The sequence below is a fragment of the Ranitomeya imitator genome, chromosome 4, assembly GCF_032444005.1.
Source record: "Ranitomeya imitator isolate aRanImi1 chromosome 4, aRanImi1.pri, whole genome shotgun sequence".
In the NCBI taxonomy this organism is placed as follows: Eukaryota; Metazoa; Chordata; class Amphibia; order Anura; family Dendrobatidae; genus Ranitomeya; species Ranitomeya imitator.
Window position 1 is genome coordinate 635,871,110 of NC_091285.1, and position 19,600 is coordinate 635,890,709.

Genomic DNA, 19,600 nt, shown 5'->3' on the forward strand with positions numbered 1-19,600 from the left:
AACTAAACAAGACGCAATAGACAAGAGATAAACAACAATCCTAGTACCGAGCACAGGAAGAGAGCAACGCAGGTTAAATATGTACAACATATAAACTACACCAATAAATATATAGATAGTCTAAAATAATACCATTAAAGGTTGGTGAAAAATAAATTGAAGAATACTATACGTGGATTAATGGTTCAAAGCATCATACCAGGTCTATATGTGTCATCAACTACTAAAAATATGCCTAAAAAGTGCCAATAGTGCAAATAATATGAGATACAAATAAATGCTACCACATACATTGTCAATGTCCCACAAGAGGCACGCAATGCAAAATTAAATATATCAGCAGACACATGATTGTTTTCAAAGACATATTAGTAGAACATATACTGATTAAATAGTCCCATATTAGTCCCATATCTTACAAGGGTTATAAATGTATGGAAGATCCGATATATATATATATATATATATATATATATATATATATATATATATATATAAAAGTACCAGTAGTGCAATATATAATCCAAATGAACGCTACAATGGCGATTACACTCTATCAATATCCCATTAGGGGCACACAATATCAAGGTACCGTTACCATAAATAAGGACCGAATAATGGATCTAATCACCTATGTACTCCTATCGATATCCATGTGGGCTAACAAAGGTAGCATGACAGGATTAATCCACAAGACAACAGTGAAAAGAAAGAGAGTCCCATAGCAAAGGGGAGGGAAGAATAACCAATATGACAATTGAACCAACCTGCTCCTGAACCTGGGATAAAGGAACCCCGACGCGCGTTTCGCACTTGTAGCTTCCTAACAATCCCCGCATCATTTGGACATTATCAAGTTTTCATTCCCTGGATGTAATAAAGAAGGGTTATATTTTCTGACAGCATGTATGAGTCTTTGAATCCTGAAAGAACTTATAATACGTATGTTTTATTGGCATGAAATTATGTATCGAATACCTTTGTACAGAAATTAAAATACTTAGAAACTAATCTGACTCTTAAAGGGAATCTGTTAGTAAGATCAACTTCCCCAAACTGCTTACGTGGCGCACAGGTCTTTGAAAGCTAAATCAACTGACACCTTTATATCGTCTATCTGTTGCTGCATTCCCAAGAAATCAGTGTTTTGATTCATGTGTAAACAAGGCATTAAGTGCTCTGGACTTAACAGAGCACTTCCTGGACCTTTGTCTCCCCGGGTTGTTTTCCTGCTTAGTATCGGCCTCTTTAGCTTTATTGATGTGTCCTGATCTGATTTTCTTCCTTGGCGCCTCATGTCACACAGACAATGAGCTAGCAATCAACCTAAAGAGACTGGTGCTAGGCAAGGAAAAAACCTCAGTGGCAGAGGCTCAGTAAGTGATCTATCACACCCAGAACATTTAATGCTATATTTGCAAATGAATGAAAATGTTGATTACTTCGGAATGCAGCAACAGATAGAAGATATAAAGGTGTCGATGGATTTTGCTGTCAAAGGCTTGTATGCCCATATATGCAATTTGGGGGAGGGGTTTGATCTTACTGACAGATAAAAAGACACACACATATGCAAAAACATAAAATAAAAAGGTGGAAATAACAGAAAGTACCTAGTTGTTTTTCTTTTGCCTTGGGTGTGGAGAAAATGAATTATGGATCATAACCAGCAATGGCTGACCCCCACATGTGAACACCTATCCATTCTGTTGCCCAACTTTTATACGCCGGGCACTGGGCTTGGGTTTCCAGGACGGCCTGAATTGGACTATTTAAAAATTGCAGTTTGTGCCTGGATGGTGAGCGAATTTAGGGGCCAGGACTTTGTATTTAAATATCCCGAGTCTCTATCTACTCCCTATGACCATCTGTTTCCCTGTGAAGCTCAGACTGACCAGGGTGGGCTGTCTATTTGGTGTAGATGGCAGACTCAACCCCATGTAAAAGGATTTTCAGTCCCTACAGTGGTCTACTGTGCCGAATGTCATCACAGAAAGCGATGGTGACCTAAACTCAAGGCACTAGAGCAATAAGAGTTCCGGGCATTGAAACGTTAATCCAAAGCTTAAAAAGTGGCTAAATGAGGTTGTCAGAAACTGACCTACTGTAACTCCTTCATCAGGTTTCATAATGTGAATGTGTCTTCTTGTCCTCAGTATGTGGAATATCTGATGACGACGCCGATGACTATGAGAATGTGATTGACAACAGGAAGGGGCTTGCTGTACCAGAACGCTTAAAGAAGGGGAACAAAACCACAGGCAAAAAAGACCTGCAACTAAAATGTAAAAAAAAAACACCTCAAAAATTGTACAACTGAAAGTGGATCTGTGACCAGATTTCACAATACAAGCTGTATACATTACATAGGTTTGATGAGATTGGTGCACTTACTTACACAATCTATGTCAGAATAACTGTATAATCCTGATATTAAGATGAACATTTTACGAGTCCATCTAAAGAGAAAGCTCATGAGTCCAAGAGTATTCGGTTCTCTCCCACCCTGTCCTGACAGACGATGCAGCTGGAACGGAGCAGTGTGAGATCTCAACAGAGAGGAGGGACACTGAGGAGCTGTCAGTCAGGAAAGGCAGAAGGAGATTAAATGTAAACTATAATTAAGGATTATATATCCATTCTGGCATGGGTAGCCATCCTAATCTCTACGCAGTTGTGCTCCGTCTTCTGCAGAACTGAATGCTAGCTGTCAGGTCATGCAGGAAACACCACAGCTTGTACATCACTGTAATATGATATGTCTACTTTTTCATATACTGTATGTACACCATTAAGTATGGCTTCCTTGACTGTAAGATTAAATAAACCAAAACCAAATAAATTGAGCCAGAGCATATGTTGGTATAAGTGCAGTGTGTAGGTGCGCATTCACACTGTGGCCATTTAACAAACAGAACCTAAGATAAAAAAAATGAAAAAATACCCTGTAGTAAGTAAATAGTAATAGTACAAGTAAATGATACAGGGTACTTAGTTAAAACTGTTTTGTTAAAAAAAGAGCGTAAAAGCCATCCCACCATGATAAAGTGTACCCCAATCGGGATGGTACCTGTTGTGAATTCTGCTCTTGGGCTCCCTCCGGTGGTTATGAGTGGTAGTGCTGCGGTAGTTGGATCGCAGCATTTATCAGGTGTATCTATTTTTTGCAATTTGGGCTGGGCTATACAGCCTTGCAGGATCCTTTAGTCAGTGCCAGTTGTCCATTGTTTTTGGAGGATTCACATCCCTTCTGGTCTCTCCTGTTTGCTGTGCTTTTCTTCAAAGATAAGTCCTGGCTTTGTTTTTGCTGTCCACCTGCTGTGGACCTTATAGTTCTGTGCATTTTCATGTTTTTGCCTTGTCCAGCTTAGTCTGTGAAGGATTTTTTGCAGCCTAGCTATTTCTCTGGAGATGCAGATATACCCTCCATGTCTTTAGTCAGATGTGGTGTTTTGTATTTTTCTGTGGTGGATATTTTCTAGTGTTTTTATACTGACCGCATAGTACTCTGTTCTATTCTTTCTTTTTAGCTAGTAGGGCCTCCTATGCTAAATCCTGATTTCATTTCTGCGTATGTTATTTCCCTCTCCTCTCACAGTCAATATTTGTGGGGGGCTGTCTTTCCTTTGGGGATTTTCTCTGAGGCAAGATAGGTTTCCTGTTTCTGTCTTTAGGGGTAGTTATTTCTTAGGCTGTGCCGAGGGGTCTAGGGAGTGTTAGGTACCCCCCACGGCTACTTCTAGTTGTGCTGTTAAGTTCAGGGTTTGCAGTCAGTACAGGTTCCACCTTCTCCAGAGTACGTCTCATGCTGCTCCAAGGCCACCAGGTCATAACAGGTACCTAACTCTTGTATGTATCAGCAGATGTAAAAAAGATTGATAAGGGCAGAGTAGCACTTGGGTTAAGACACCCGCCTGTGGGAAGCGATGTAACCAAAATGAACAGCCCAAAAAAGGGAAGTCACGCCCCTGTTTGTACAGAGTGCAAAAAATGTCAAGTAAAACCAAGAAATTGAGCTAGAGCATATGTTGGCACTGTATAAGTGCAATGCATAGGTGTGCAAGTTCTTCTGATGGCCATTTTATCTATTCTAGAAATGAGCTGCCGACAGCTAAAATCTCCAATTTTTCTAAGAAGGGTGGGAAGGGGCAAAGAAAAAGCTATGAATAAAGATGTGGCCACGTAAAACATTAACAGGACAGGCCCGTTTTGCTTTTAGCCAATGGCCCTATTTCTATTAATTTATTCCTGGTCATTGTCAAATATTGCTTTCAGATATGGATCAGGCTCCAAACAGTTTTGATAGATCAAGAAATACAACTCATGGTAAGAATTTATATTTATCCTCTCTACCCACCATGATTTACTGAGACTGCACGTACTCTATAGGCAAATATACCGTAATACCCTGTGTGATCCCTATGGTGTGGCAAACTCAGCAATGGCCCAGCGCAGTATCCCATGGGCACCCTAAGGACTGGACCTTCATGGGCAACGTGAATGTGCAGCATGTAAATCTTCACAGCCTGGGACCACCAGGGACTTTAGCATTAATTTCTTTACAGTTCTTCAGTAATTTGGCATTATGTAGTGGTAGTATTATTGGGCACTTATTGCGGGTCTGCTTGGACCTTAAATGGCAGTATTGGGAAATAAATAATCCCAGCAGTACAGAATAATCCACGGCACTCCACCACTTGACATTTGGAATTGGTAATTAAATGACTGCCCTAAGTGGACATTATATGGTAGTATTATTTGCATATGGTATGAGGTTAACATTCGGGCATTGTATGGCAGTAGGATTTGGACATGTTATGAAGGTATTAGGAAATACAAGACTGTCCTATGTGGACATTATACGGTAGTATTATTTGTTTTCGGTATTAGGTTGACATTCGGGCATTGTATGGCAGTAGGATTTGGACATAATATGACAGTATTGGGAAATACATGACTGTCCTATGTGGACATTATACGGTAGTATTATTTGCATATGGTATGAGGTTGACATTTGTGCAATGTATGGCAGTAGGATTTGGACATGTTATGAAGGTATTGGGAAATACATGACTGTCCTATATGTGGATATTATACGGTAGTATTATTTGCATACCAAATGAGGTTGACATTCAGGTATTGTATGGCAGTAGGATTTGGACATGGTATGACAGTATTGGGAAATATCTGAATGTCTTATGTGGACACTATATGGCGGCATTATTTTAATACTATGAGTAGTGAGGACCATTGCATGAAAAAAAAATTTGGCTTTGTATTAAAATGTTCATGTGTGTCCGTGTTGTTTTTTATATACTGTATATATAGATTTTTTTTTATAAAAGTGTCAAGTGTGAGAGGGAACAAGGCTCTTTGTCAAGGGTTCCGTTTTTTTGTAAACCCGCCTTACATGATGGTACATGATCTTTTGTGTTGCTTGCGCCAGGCACCCTGTAGTGTATCAGCTTTGCTGGAAATGTCCCTTTAATTAATAAGCCTATTGATAACATTTTAACTCTAAAGTCGCTGACTTATGTGTGCTCTTTACCATCAGGACTAGGAACTTCTCCACCATTTCAGCCACCACGAATAGGTAAGTGAACAGGACCACCCAGCAGAAGATATACCGTATGCTGTATGTATTTCCCATGTCTATGGACTACGGCCAGTCCCATTCATATGTTAGGACATTTTTCAATCTTCTTCCCTTAGGTCTCGACTTCTCGTCCGCAGCGGTAAATGCAGCATTCAGAGATCAGGAGACAGGTAAGCAGCCGCAGGAATCTGTATGTGACCTTCTAAAAGAGGAAGCGGTCGATGCAAAGGTCCACATTTAAATAGTGTGGGTATTGAGCGTGTTAATGTTTCCCCCTCACAGGGAACTACCAGAATATCTCTGTATTAAGGGGATTTCCAAGAACAAAAACAAAGTGTTCCGATTATTGTGGGTTCAGTTGTTGGGACCCCCACAGAACACAGAAATTGGGGTCCTTTATCCCACAGAGATAGCTTGCTTATCTGTATGAGCCCTGTACACTCAGAATGGCGTTTTATGCACCACGGCAGTGCCAGTAAAACGGGACACAGGACCACTTTCTTGTGATCAGTGGTGGTCCAAGCAGTCAAGTCTCCGCAATCCGACACTTGTCATTGATCATGTCGCTAGGTGTTAAATTTTATTTCTGGGAGAATTGGAACGCCCTACCAGGGCCGTGGGGTACTCGGCACCGGGTCCGGTCTTAAAGGGGAAGTCACGGTGGCTGCGACCTGGTCCATGGCCCTGGGCGCACAATTAAAGGGGAAAGGTCTTTAAAGGGGATATGGTATAAAGTCTATTGTTCGTGATGCCACCTTTGGTTCTCGGTCAGTAGGGACTGACGCCGCTTAAAATGGGTCCTCTGAGGTGATGGTATGGCGGCTGGATGGTGACGCTTCCCACAGATGAAGCATGGTCCCCAGGGCTCCCAAGGTGTGTGGCAAGGATGTTGTATGCTGACGAATAAGTGGAAGACAGAAGTTAAAAAAGTCTTTACTTGGTTTACTGATGGTGGTAATCCACAGTCCAGGGTACCAAGTGCAGGGGTAGCTATGGTCCAGCCGGCTTGAAGGCAAAGGTGATCCCTCTCCCGGGTGAGGTCCGTAAGCCTTTCCTACTTGCGCTAAGATGGCGAGGTCCCTGCTGCTTGTAACTTGCTGGCAAGGAATCCTCTCTCTCCTGTCCTGTGACAGTTGCCTGCACGGTAGGCAATTTGAGCCTTTTTATAGGGTCTCTACCATGACCCGGGCTCTTAGTGTACTGCTGTACCTTAGGCTTGGTGCGGGCAGTTAACATGTAGTCTAGTGCCCTCCGGTTCTGCTATGTGTCTTAAAGTCCCACAAAAGCCTCGGGCTCCCGGTACCCGGTTTCTGCACTTCGGCTCAGAGGGTGGCCGGCCACAGTTCCCCTCTGAGCCCTGCTCCACTCCTGTGCTCCTTTCCTCAATGCTTCACTGCATGCAACAACCTTTCAGGTTCTCCTCTTCCCAGGAGCTGCAGCACAGTCCTGGCTGCACGGCTCCGCTGTCTGCTCTCTCAGACTTCCTTCTTCTAGGTATCTCTGGACCAACTCGCTTCCTCCACTCTCTCCCTCCAACTGGCTAACTCCTCCTCCAGACCAGGATCCTTAAAGCTGGAGAAGTTCCCCTGAATCCAGGTCCTGAGCTCCCCCTCCTGGGCTGGATTCAGAATGTGTTGAATGTGTGTGCTTACCTGGTAAAGAGAATCCTCCTTGTCTCCAAGCATGATATCGCCCTCCCCGAAAGGAAGGCAACATCACTGTAACAACCGGTTACCTGGGGTGTTACAGAATCTGATGTGATGCGTCTGATTGAAATATGTATAAAAAGATAAATATCTTATTCTTATGCCAATGTCAAAATCACAGGTGCCCTCTGAAAATAAAACTTCTGGGCCCCATGACAATAATTCCTGAGCTCTTGCTGCTTTTTCTTAGAGTAACATGCTCCCCAGTCCCGACCCCCATATCGCCTTCCTACGTTGTCTGGTGCCGATGTGTGGACGGTGCTGACATCAGAGGAAGAGGTTGTGATGTCATCTCTGGGTGGTGGCACTCAGCCATCCAGCCCACACAACTTCTCCTTCCTCCGAAAGTAAACCGTCCCCTCCTGCATTCATATTAATTTCAGAGATCAGAATATTGAAGATCCAGCTGATTGGCCAATGCTGATGCTGGGTATTGGACCTATGGTAGGTTGGGTTTGGCCACCAATGGAAGTGCTTGGCTCATTATTTCCATCTCCTTGTGACATCCTGCTATTGCCAGTTATTGCTCGATATGATCTGCTCCTGAGGCAATTATATTTGGTTGACCCTTTATATTCTTATATACCTTTACAACTCTGCTGATTAACCTCTTAGATGACCTCTGGATCTCACCCTGGACTCTTGGCTTCTGCTTCAGGTCTTCACTCTCTAAACTTGACCTCTATTCTTCCCTATGTCTTTGGTATTTGATTCTGACTTGGCTTGTTGATCATTCTACCTTTAACTCTCTACAACGCCCTTCAGCTACTTAGTGGACACAACCCAGGTGTCTACAGCTAAGGCCAGATCCCGATACGGGGATACAAGGGTGAAAATCAAGAGTGTCCTTGGGACCCGCTGAGGAAACTGGTTTACTCCAACTTTGTGCATAGAAGCCCTTTCGTGCTGATACTTTGATTACACTTATTATATCGATCACTGGGCCTCGTCTCAACCAGTTAAATTTCTTCAATTAGCAGTGGAAGAAAAAAATGAAAACTGGTTGATTTATTGGAAAAGGATCAATAAAAGATTTTTTCTGTTTGTGCAGGTGACAGATCCTTGTCATCTGTATAGTGTGCCATGGAAGAGTTGCCAATGTTTTTGGACAACACTACCGGATTTCTTTGAGCTAAAAACTCTCTGCACTATTAGACCATACGGATAGGACTCTAAAAGACTACTAACGGGAAAAGATTAAATTGATGCTTGTTGACTTTCGTGCCCCTCGTAATGATCTATTACACTTTTCTACTTCAACTTTTCTTCTAAAAATCATAGATATCAGGAAAATGAAGGAAAAAATGTAAGACAATAGATGGTTTCCTAGTGATCTGTCCTTCTATTTTATTTTTCACCAAACTTCTGATCGATCTCGAGCCATGGTGACTTGATGAACGATCTGTAGGGAGATCAATCTTGTGCAAGCCCAGATAGGTCCACCAGGGTCTTCACCACTGTTACCTAGATGGTATCAATCCATCGAGTTGCTGGTCTTCCTTTCGCCTTATTCCTTCTATTCATCCAACCAAGATGTCCTTCTCCAGTGATTGCTCTCTTTGCATGATGTGTCCAAAGTAGACAAGTCGTATCGTAGCTTGGTCATCTTTGCTTCAAATGACATGTCTGGCTTGATTTATTCCAAAAGTGATTCTATTATCAGTTGATTATCTTGTCTTTTAGTGGAACAAATCACTGGACCAGCTGAGAAGCGAGTATGCCGTTGGAAGAAGATGGTTCTGATATTCTACCTGCTTCTCACGTTTCTCTTCTTCATTCTTCTGACAAGCATCATCTTCATCTATTGTGAGTACTTTTTCACATTCACTCCATATTTCTAAATCGAGATGAAACGGCAAAATTCTCCAGTTTTCCCATATATGAAATTTTGATAATTTCCTACATCATTTATGTCAAACATTTTGACTATAATCATACTCCTGGTGCTTTGCCTAATATTTCTAAAGGTCAAAGGTTTACCCCTGAAGGTAGAGAATTGTTTGTCTAGGTTCTCACTCTGAAAAGGTATTCTAGCTTCCTGTTTCTAAACGACTGAATTACGGTATTATTATTTATTATTATAGCGCCATTTATTCCATGGCGTTTTACATGTGAGGAGGGGTATACATAATAAAAACAAGTACAATAATCTTGAACAATACAAGTCACAACTGGTACAGGAGGAGAGAGGACCCTGCCCGCGAAGGCTCACAATCTACAAGGGATAGGTGAGAATACAGTAGGTGAGGATAGAGCTGGTCGTGCAGCGGTTTGGTCGATCGGTGGTTACTGCAGGTTGTAGGCTTGTCGGAAGAGGTGGGTCTTCAGATTATTTTTGAAGGTTTCGATGGTAGGCGAGAGTCTGATGTGTTGGGGTAGAGAGTTTCAGAGTAGGGGTGATGTGCAGCACGGTGGCGCAGTGGTTAGCATTGCAGCCTTGCAGTGCTGGGGTCCTGGGTTCTAATCCCACCCAGGACAACATCTGCAAAGAGTTTGTATGTTCTCTCCGTGTTTGCGTGGGTTTCCTCCGGGCACTCCGGTTTCCTCCCACATTCCAAAGACATACTGATAGGGATTCTAGATTGTGAGCCCAATTGGGGACAGCGATGATAATGTGTGCAAACTGTAAAGCGCTGCGGAATATGTTAGCGCTATATAAAAATAAAGATTATTATTATTATTATTATTATGTGCGAGAGAAATCTTGTATGCGATTGTGGGAAGAGGAGATAAGAAAGAACATGGTTAACACTGCCATATTGTTCGCTGTAAGAAAATTAATCAATAGTCATTGTTTACAGAAATAGTCAGTTTTTGGATCCAAAAGTCCTAAAAGTGTGCATGTCATTTCATCCAAAATCAGATTAGAAGCTGGGTCTTCCTACCTTTATCCCCATATCCTTATCTTATATTAATGCTGCTTTTTCATGCACATATCAGTGTAGGAACTGTCCCGATTCTTATGATCTGTAACTTTCCTACAACTCTCTTCAGTTTTCAGCCAGCACTATAGGATCTAGAACTTCCTTTCCTTCATTTCACAGCATGCACTGCGTCCGCTATGGTCCTATGGCCTGCTCTGAAAGGAAAGCCTCTTGAGTGTTCCAGGATGCAGTGTGACAATTAAGAGAGCAGAAATAATAAGAAAAGAAACTCATCCTTAGTTTCTACAGATACAAGACCTTCATGTAGGGAGACAAAGACCCTCCCTACACCCTGTAATCCGCCTTCGTGTCCCTTCTGCTACAGCTGGATTACATTTAGCATAAGTCAGTGGATAGCACTTTAGAGAGTAGGGAGAGAACCTGTGATGGGCCCTTCGGAGTGAGTTTTTTGGGCCACCAAAGCCATTTTAGGTAAATAAATAGCTTTGCAATTATTTTGTTAATGCATTGACCATCAAAGCTGATGTTTATTGGTTGGAAGAGTAACTATTGTAATTATATTCAGATTTTGTATGGGTCGTGTGGACCTTGTTGTCCCGGCCGTGTGTTGCTCCCGGCGTATTTTAATATAGGAATTTTTTCTGTTGTTTGTCTATTTTATCTTTTTCAATAAATTTTGTACTTTTCAATCTTTCAGTGATAGCCTCTTTTTTCTATAGTATTTTGTTATGGAAAGGTGGTTTTGATATGTAAGACCAGGGTTGCAAAGAGCTATTCTGTGTTTTTTTTAAGAATTGAACCGCACTAAAAAAAAAAGTTTAGCTTTTTCCCTCTTAGGAACACCAACATTAACCACAGGCTTTGTTTGCAGTTGAGGCTCGTACACATTACCAGACAGAGTCCATGGATATGAATGGTACTGTATGTGTTAAGGGTTTATTACGACAGAGGAGCCAGAAGACTGCAGCGACTGATTTCTCCTTCTCCTGCACTGATTAGAAGCACCTCACCTTCATATTATTAATGGTGCAGGTTTCTTTTAGCATTGCAATGGTTAATCTGCTAAATTGAGAGCTCTTGGAAGCTTTCCTGCATTAAGGCTTAGCTGTTCACTGTTAGCCACTCCTATCTCCTATATACACTAGGCCTTGTAAGCACACATTGCCAGAGTTAGCTTATGCTGCATGGCTGGAGGTCGTTGGTTTTTTGTGATAACGTTTGGTGGATTTATCTGTGACCGTTGCTAGGTTTTGGGTGTGGGCTAATTCCCTTCTCCTAGTTTGGTTTTATCCCATCCGCAGCGTGTACCCTTGTTGTTTGTGTGATTATATTTATATGATTGGTATTTTCCTTTTATCCCTGTTTAAATTACCTTGTTAGCCTGGTTGTTGTATTACGGTACACTACTACTCCCCTCTTTCCTTGGTGAGGGAATGATACAGACTTAGGGTGAATTCAGGAGCTAAGGCAAGGTACATGGCCCCGGCATCTTCACCATCAGAAGTAATCGGGGGAACAGAGCGAGCAAGGGCTCTCCGGCGTTAGGGACAGGGAAGGATCCCCTGGTCCTGGAACACCCAACAGCAGAGTCGTGACAGTATGGGGGCCATTATGAGGATGGGATAAGCAGACATAATTTTTGAATCCTATACAGCCATTATATCACAGGTTATCTCTTAGTTTGAAGGACCTGATCTAATCTCTATACACATAGTAATGTAATGTCGGTTTTAACTGGATCTGATGCCAAATTCTAATTCTATTTCAGACTCCAATATCTCCAATCAACTGGCTGAGCTGAAGAAAAATGGTGACTAACATGTAAAAGGGATTGGAAATACATGGTTGCCTTTCTAAGTGTTGTATTGCAGCCCAGCTCCATTTATTGCAATGTAGTAGTCACAATCCATAGAGAGGTGTGGAGGTTTTCCTGGAGAAAAGCAGTCATAGTTTTCTAATCTTAGACAACCCCTTCAATTCTTAATGATATTTATGTAACCAGTGCTACAGTCTTGTAATAACCTGAATTTAATTCCTACTCAGCATCCTGGGTCCAGGACTCAATCAAGAATGAAAGAGAAACTTTGAAGGAAAACTTGATGTCTATCAACAAGACGTTGGGTAAGCAAAGCCTTGCAACACAATTTAGTTTACTTCCAAAGTGCAATGACCAAATATACATGGCGCACGTTTTCATACAGAGATGGGGCAAGTGATCCGCCTGGCCGCATGTGATTATAACTCTGGTCATTACCGTGGCCAGTAGAAAACTTTGTTATACATCTTAACATAGAATTTTGCCTCTTTCTCAACTTATGAGCTACTTCTTCCCCTTCCCTCTGCCTTCTGAGCTCATCATCCTATCTGGAAAACTTCTAAAGTCAGTCAGTCTTTGGATAAGAGAGGGAAGAGCAGATTAAAAAGGGCACAAACATACACAAACCTGTGCTGCTGCTTAATAGTAAGTCTTTATCTCACCTTATGGATGGATTCACAGGTACACTGCTCAGTCCTTAATTCTTCATAGATTGTAAGCTTCCAAGCAGGGCCCTCACTTGTCACGTAGCATCAAAAGACTGTGGTAACCTACCAGATGACTCAAACTAGGGGCACCATAGTTTACCCTGTCCCCCGATTACCCCAGAGAGTGGAGAAGCTAGGGTCAGTTATGCTCCTAACTTAACGCTTATCTAATCCCTCCCCTAACCAGGGAGGTAAAGGCTGAATTTTGTAGGAAAACACTAACCAAACAGACAGAAGTAAACAGACAGTTGTAAAAGAAAACTACCATCAAACAAATACACTCACAAAACAACATAGTGGGAAACAAAGGAGTTATAGGAAGGGGAAACTAAATGGGAGAGGATAAGGATAAAAGGGCAAACCAACTCCACACAGCAATCTCCAGAAAATCTCTCCAACCTCCAAACACTGAATTCTCTCTATCACCACCAAACCAGGAAGAAGAACTATCACTGGCAACTCCCAAGTGCCAGTGGCAAGCATATTTACCAGGGAAGGGGAGTGGCCAACACAGAACAGCTGAGACAATTCAGCATGGCGAGTTCTTGGAGATCAACTGAACTCATTAACCCTTGCTATGACAGAGCAAGGAAAACCTACACTGATTAATATGATGGTGAAATAGTTCTAATAGGTGCAGGAGTTTGTGTAACCGGACGTTGTGAACTTCTGGCCACTCTCTATCGCGATATCCCCTTGGCATCACTCCTCTTGGTATCTGTTGAACTATATGTTACTCTGTAATGTCTTATCTTGTTTGTATCCTCTGAATTACAAAGTGCAGAGGAATTTGTTTGCGCTATAGAAATAAAAATAATAATTATATTGTCCTCCATGCTGAACTGCTTCTGAATATGTGCAACATAAAGATAAGAGTGTGTGTATTGTGTATGAAAGACATCCTAAGAGCTAGTCTTCACCCTCCAGCTCAGAGACAACTGAAAATTAGTATTTGGAGAGGAGAGAGAAAGGCAGATTAAAAAAGGCACACACATAAACAGACCTATGCTCCTGCTTTATAGTAAGTGTATATCTCACCTCAAAGCTGGAATCACAGCTGCACTGCTCAGCTATTCTGTATAATGTCCTCTATGCTGCTGCTGCTGCTTCTGAACATGTGCAACATAAAGACAAGAGAACAAGATTACTTCATGTCTGTGTATACTGTATATTAAATGCATCCTAGCAGCTAATTGTCGTTAACAGCTCAGAGACAACTGAAAATTAGCGATAAAGTATGCAGAACGTTCTACATATTTTTTCCTTCTCCTCTGTCTTTATTTGGCATTGAGGCACCAGAAGCCGCCCATGGACAGAATGTATATAAATACTAACTCTGTTACGGGCTCCGACATTTCCAGTCCGCTGTCTGAAAACAATAGTGACTGGCATATTAACCAATCAGAATTTATACTTATGATTAACCGAGACTACTTTCTTCATAGTATCGCCGGTCCAGGACTCAATCAATAAAGAAAAAGAAACTTGGAAAGAAAACTTGATGAAGATGAACCAAACATTGGGTGAGTGAATCTCGGATCCTTAATTTCCAGGATGGGTGCCTTCATTTGCCACTACAAACATATGTTAGGGGCCCTGCTTAGCGGGTATGGTGGCACCTGCTCATATGATTTGATGAGACATCTAAAAAATTGATTATGGCTTCTCTGTCCTGTTTGCACTCCTGACTTTACATTAAGGAAAAAAATACACAGAAAATAAATAAATTGCACAGAGAAAATGGATATAATATTGTTTTATAAGTAATACTTCTAAATAGCAATCATTCGGTTAATGAATAACATATTCACATAATCACCATATTGTTACTGAATATATCCGCTATACCAAAACTAATATCCTAATAATAAATGAAATAAAGGCGATAAATATCACTACACAATGCCCATATATTATCACCAGGTAGTATCGGAGTATAACCACCATTTTGTCCTGTAATAATGTCCTTCATTTTGGACCCTAACCTGTAATAATGTCTCCCATCCTTTCGCCATCCTGAATATATGTCCCCCATCCTGGCTCCAATACTGTAATAATATCACACATCATATAGCAATGTCCCCCAACTAGGCCCCTGTCCTGTAATAAGGTCCCCCATCCTGTAGCTATGCCCCCAATCCTGACCCCTACCCTATAACAATGCCCCCCATCCCCTAGCAATGACTACAATCCAGGCAGTCTTCACATACATATGAAAAATAAACAGAGAAAAAGATTCCCCCCATACTGGCCTCTATCCTGTAATAATGCCCCCATCCTATAGCAATGCCCCCCATCCTGGCCCCTATCCTGTAATAATGCCCCCATCCTATAGCAATGCCCCCCATCCTGGCCTCTATCCTGTAATAATTCCCCCATCCTATAGCAATGCCCCCCATGCTGCCCCTATACTTTAATAATGCCCCCTATCCTGCCCTCTATCCTGTAATAATGCATCCTATCCTGTAATAATGTCCCCCATCCTGTAGCAATACCCCCATCCTGGCCCCTATCCTGTAATAATGCCCCCCATCCTGCCTTCTATCCAGTAATAATGCGTCCTATCCTGCAATAATGCCCCCATCCTCTAGCAATTCCCCCATCTTGGCCCCATCCTGTAATAATGCCCCCATCCTGCCCTCTATCCTGTAATAATGTGTCCTATCCTGTAATAATGTCCCCCATCCTGTAGCAATGCCCCCATCCTGGCCCCTATCCTGTAATAATGCCCCCCATCCTGCCCTCTATCCTGTAATAATGCCCCCATCCTGCCCTCTATCCTGTAATAATGCGTTCTATCCTGTAATAATGTCCCCCACCCTCTAGCAATGCCCCCCATGCTGTAATAATGCCCCCATCCTGCCCTCTATCCTGTAATAATGCGTCCTATCCTGTAATATTGTCCCCCATCCTGTAGCAATGCCCCCCATCCTGGCCCCTATCCTGTAATAATGCCCCCCATCCTGCCCTCTATCCTGTAATAATGCCCCCCATCCTGCCCTCTATCCTGTAATAATGCCCCCCATCCTGTAATAATGCCCCCATCCTGTAATAATGCCCCCATCCTGTAGCAATGCCCCCATCCTGGCCCCTATACTGTAATAATGCGTTCTATCCTGTAATAATGCCCCCATCCTGGCCCCTATACTGTAATAATGCCCCCCATCCTGCCCTCTATCCTGTAATAATGCGTTCTATCCTGTAATAATGCCCCCATCCTGGCCCCTATACTGTAATAATGCCCCCATCCTGGCCTCTGTACTGTAATAATGCCCCCCCATCCTGCCCTCTATCCTGTAATAATGCCCTCTATCCTGCATTAATGCCCCCCATCCTGTAGCAATGCCCCCATCCTGGCGGTCTTCACATCCACATGTACAATAATAAAAAATAAACATAGAAAAAAAGATTCCTCTCACCTATCCGATCTCACGATCCTCTTCCATGGTTGCAGGAGGAGCATGTGTGATAGGCCCACTGACGTCAGCTGCCGGCCTCTGATTGGCTGCTGCCTGTATAGCTGCTGCGGTGCAGGGAGCTGGTGGCTCTCTGCGCTGCAGGACATTTTGACTGAACGTCCAATGTTCATCCGAGGATGGAATCACGATGGTTATGCCTCTGGTCCAAACACCCCGCGCACTATGATTCCACCTACACCAGCCTGAGTGATTGACATCTGTCAAGGATAGTTTATCAGTTCATGCTGTGTGCACTATATTCTGCCCCTACTGCCACATGGCGCAGGGCTGGTGCTGAGGAACAATGATCTGTGCGTTCCATCCTGTAACTTATCAGCAGGGGGTGTTATAATTGGCTGAAATTTTCTGATTGCTCACCACCTCTCTCCCACCGATTCTTGACATCTTCCTCTGACCCTAAAGTCTGATCCTAAAGTCTGTATCATATTTGTTTTTTTGCAGTGAATGAATTAGAGCTCCTAAAGTCAGATATAAAAACCATTAAAAAAGTCTTGGGTAAGTCTACAATGAAGGAATCTAGTTTTTGTCTTCCCTCTCCTCCAATAGATATTGTACAGAAATCCCTTTACTTAAAGAAAATCTGTCAGTAGATTTTTGCTATGGAATCTAAGAACAGCATGATGTAGGGGCAGAGACCCTGATTCCAGTGATGAGTCATTTGCTAGGCGGTGTTGTTGTTTCAATAGACTAAGTGTTTTATCAGCAGGAGATTATCACTAGAGGTCTAAGTGACTTGTGCCATGTAGTTCTCTATATTCATGAGATCTGTGCAGATTTGCCCAAACCACTAATTACCAGCTTTTTGCCTATGCATAGTGTACACAAAAAGCAGCCAATCAGTGCTGTGGGTGGGGTTATACACAGCTCAGCATTCAGAGCTGTGCTAGATCTGCAGCATTGAAAACTGTGACTTTATCGCACCTGCTGCACCCAATAAAGTAAATGATACATCGCTGGAATCAGGGTCTCTGCCTCTACATTATGCTGCTCTCAGATGCGATAGCGAAAACCTGGTGACATATTTCCTTTAATAATACAATCTGCTGCTCATCATCACATTGTAGAAAGGAACATAGTGATGGGAGTCCTGGACATAACAGTTGTACCCAGTCCCCGGTGCCTCAGGGGGCCCAGACTTTGTTGTCTGCACTCTTCTGCAGTACATCTCCCTCTTTTGAAGCATATTTCTTACCCTCACAACATACAAAGATAACATTTCAGGACCTGCCACGATGTGTACATCACAAAATCAACCAAGTGCCCTCATGAGGTAAAGCCACAGGCTGAGGGAACGCGAAATTAGGCTGGTATCCCTAATACCTATGTGAGGGAGGGCCAGGGCCGTAGTCATGGCCGAGGACTCCGGGGCATCTGTGCCCTGGCCTCCCATCACATGAAAATAATGTCCATTACTCTGCATACCTGTGGGTCCACGTTCTACGCCGTCAGGGTCCCCTCTGCTCTGCTGCAGGCTCTATATAGACGCTTCAGCATAAATAGAGACACAGTCCATTTCAAACTGTAAACGAAGAACTTTCCTTGGGTTCAATGGTAGCACATCCACATCAGTTACAGCATCAACACAGAGTACGGCATTCTTCACTTCTATTACGTTCCTTGTGTCTTCACTAAATACTTCCAGGGGTTCCCCGGGCCGTACCAAACTGTTCAGTACTGCATCATCCTCCCTGTCCAGCATAACTACTCTTAGGAGTTCCCTCGTCTGTTTCGCCCCAGACAGAAGGGCTTCAGCCCATGATGAAAGCTGCCACATTCTCAGAGCGACCTGCATCTTTATCCTGCTGCAATTCCTTAGCTGTACTTGCTGACCCACTAGCATTGCACGGCTGGGTCCTTTCCTTTAAGCGTCGCGGTGCTGCTGCACTGTCCTGCGCACTTAAGCCCTTCGGGATGCCTGGGGCTCCCTGGCCCCTCTGAGCTGTACCAGAGTAGACATTTATAGTGGATGACCCATTTAAACCTCCCCTACCACTCTGTATGTGTGTGCTATATTGTGTCACCTAGTTAACCATTCTCGTTCTGCTTTTAGGCCTCTGTACGTCCTGTCCGGCCGGCTGGTCCCGGCTTGGTTCAAGTTGCTATTCTTTCTCTACATCTCACCAGACTTGGCAGAATTCCCAGAAAGAATGCAGTAAAATGGATTCCTCCCTCCTCATCTTGAAAAGCAATATGGAACTGGTAATTTAACTCTTATGGGGAGGACGATACCTTAGTTACAGCGGGCGTCTGAGTTAGAAAATATTTTCAAACACCCTATTAGATGATAGAGGAAAGGGTGCCCAGGAGTTTGACCAATCATAATACGCAGTATTATAGCAGCATCTTTTTGGGTGTACGGTTGGGTTCACTTCATCTTGGTAAACTGGTAAAACTGCAAAGTGCCTCCTGGTAAGAACAAGAAACGTTGCAATTTATCTCTTATTAAAAGTTCTCTTCTTTCTAAAGACCCACAGGATTTTTTTTTTAAAGTTCTATAGTGCACAGCTCATTGCCAAGGTCACCGGCCACCTCTGCAGTCTACCAGCCATTAGTCAAGGAATGCAGGCCTGCAAGTTCTTTGCGGGTATCTGTCACTGGTGATTATTGGGGTATTTATGACACTATGGGTTTCCTCTGGTGCCGTATGGGGCTTCTGTGACACTATGGGGTCGTCGCTAGCACTGCATGGAGCCTCTCTGACTTTATGGGGCATCTCTGTTGCTGTAAGGGGTCTCTATGACACTATGGATGTCTCCAGGGCTGCATAAGGCCTCTATGACATTATGGAGCATCTCTGGCACTGTACAGGGCCTATATTACACTATGGGGGTTCTCTGGTGCTGTATGGGCCCGTAGGACGCCATGGGGTATCTGTCACTGGTGATTATTGTGGTATTTATGACACTATGCGTTTTCTCTGTTGCTGTATGTGGCTTCTATGATACTATGGTGCATCTCTGGCATTGTACAGGGCCTCTGCGACCCTATGGGGCATCTCTATTGCTGTAAGGGGCCTCCATGACATTATGGATGTCTCTAGTGCTGTATAGGGCTTCTATTATGGAGCATCTCTAGCACTGTACAGGGCCTCTATGACCTTTGGGGTCTCTCTAATCCTGTATATGACCTCTCTGACTTTATGGAGCATCTCTAGCACTTTATGAGGCCTCTATGACCTTTGGGGCCTCTCTAATGCTGTATAGGGCCTCAATGACTTTATGAGGCATCTATGGCACTGTATGGGGCCTCTATGACCTTTGGGGCCTCTCTAATGCTGTATAGGGCCTCTATGACCTTATGGGGCATCTCTGGCACTGTATGGGGCCCCTATGTCCCTATGGGGCATCTGTAATGCTGTATAGGGCCTCCATGACTTTATGGGGCATCTCTGTCACTGTATGGGGCCTTTAT

At 43.1% G+C, this 19,600-nt stretch overlaps 1 protein-coding gene across 1 annotated transcript in view; it reads left to right on the plus strand.

Annotated features, from left to right (window-relative positions):
• LOC138674314 (CD209 antigen-like protein D) overlaps positions 1-19,600 on the plus strand; it is a 38,887-nt gene that overhangs the window by 13,431 nt on the left and 5,856 nt on the right. The window contains exons 2-11 of the mRNA XM_069762176.1: positions 2,157-2,285; positions 4,276-4,326; positions 5,555-5,593; positions 5,713-5,786; positions 9,012-9,108; positions 11,956-11,997; positions 12,231-12,308; positions 14,156-14,233; positions 16,631-16,684; positions 18,240-18,388. Coding sequence (XP_069618277.1) covers positions 2,157-2,285; positions 4,276-4,326; positions 5,555-5,593; positions 5,713-5,786; positions 9,012-9,108; positions 11,956-11,997; positions 12,231-12,308; positions 14,156-14,233; positions 16,631-16,684; positions 18,240-18,388 — 791 coding nt within the window. The remainder of the gene's footprint in view (positions 1-2,156; positions 2,286-4,275; positions 4,327-5,554; positions 5,594-5,712; positions 5,787-9,011; positions 9,109-11,955; positions 11,998-12,230; positions 12,309-14,155; positions 14,234-16,630; positions 16,685-18,239; positions 18,389-19,600) is intronic.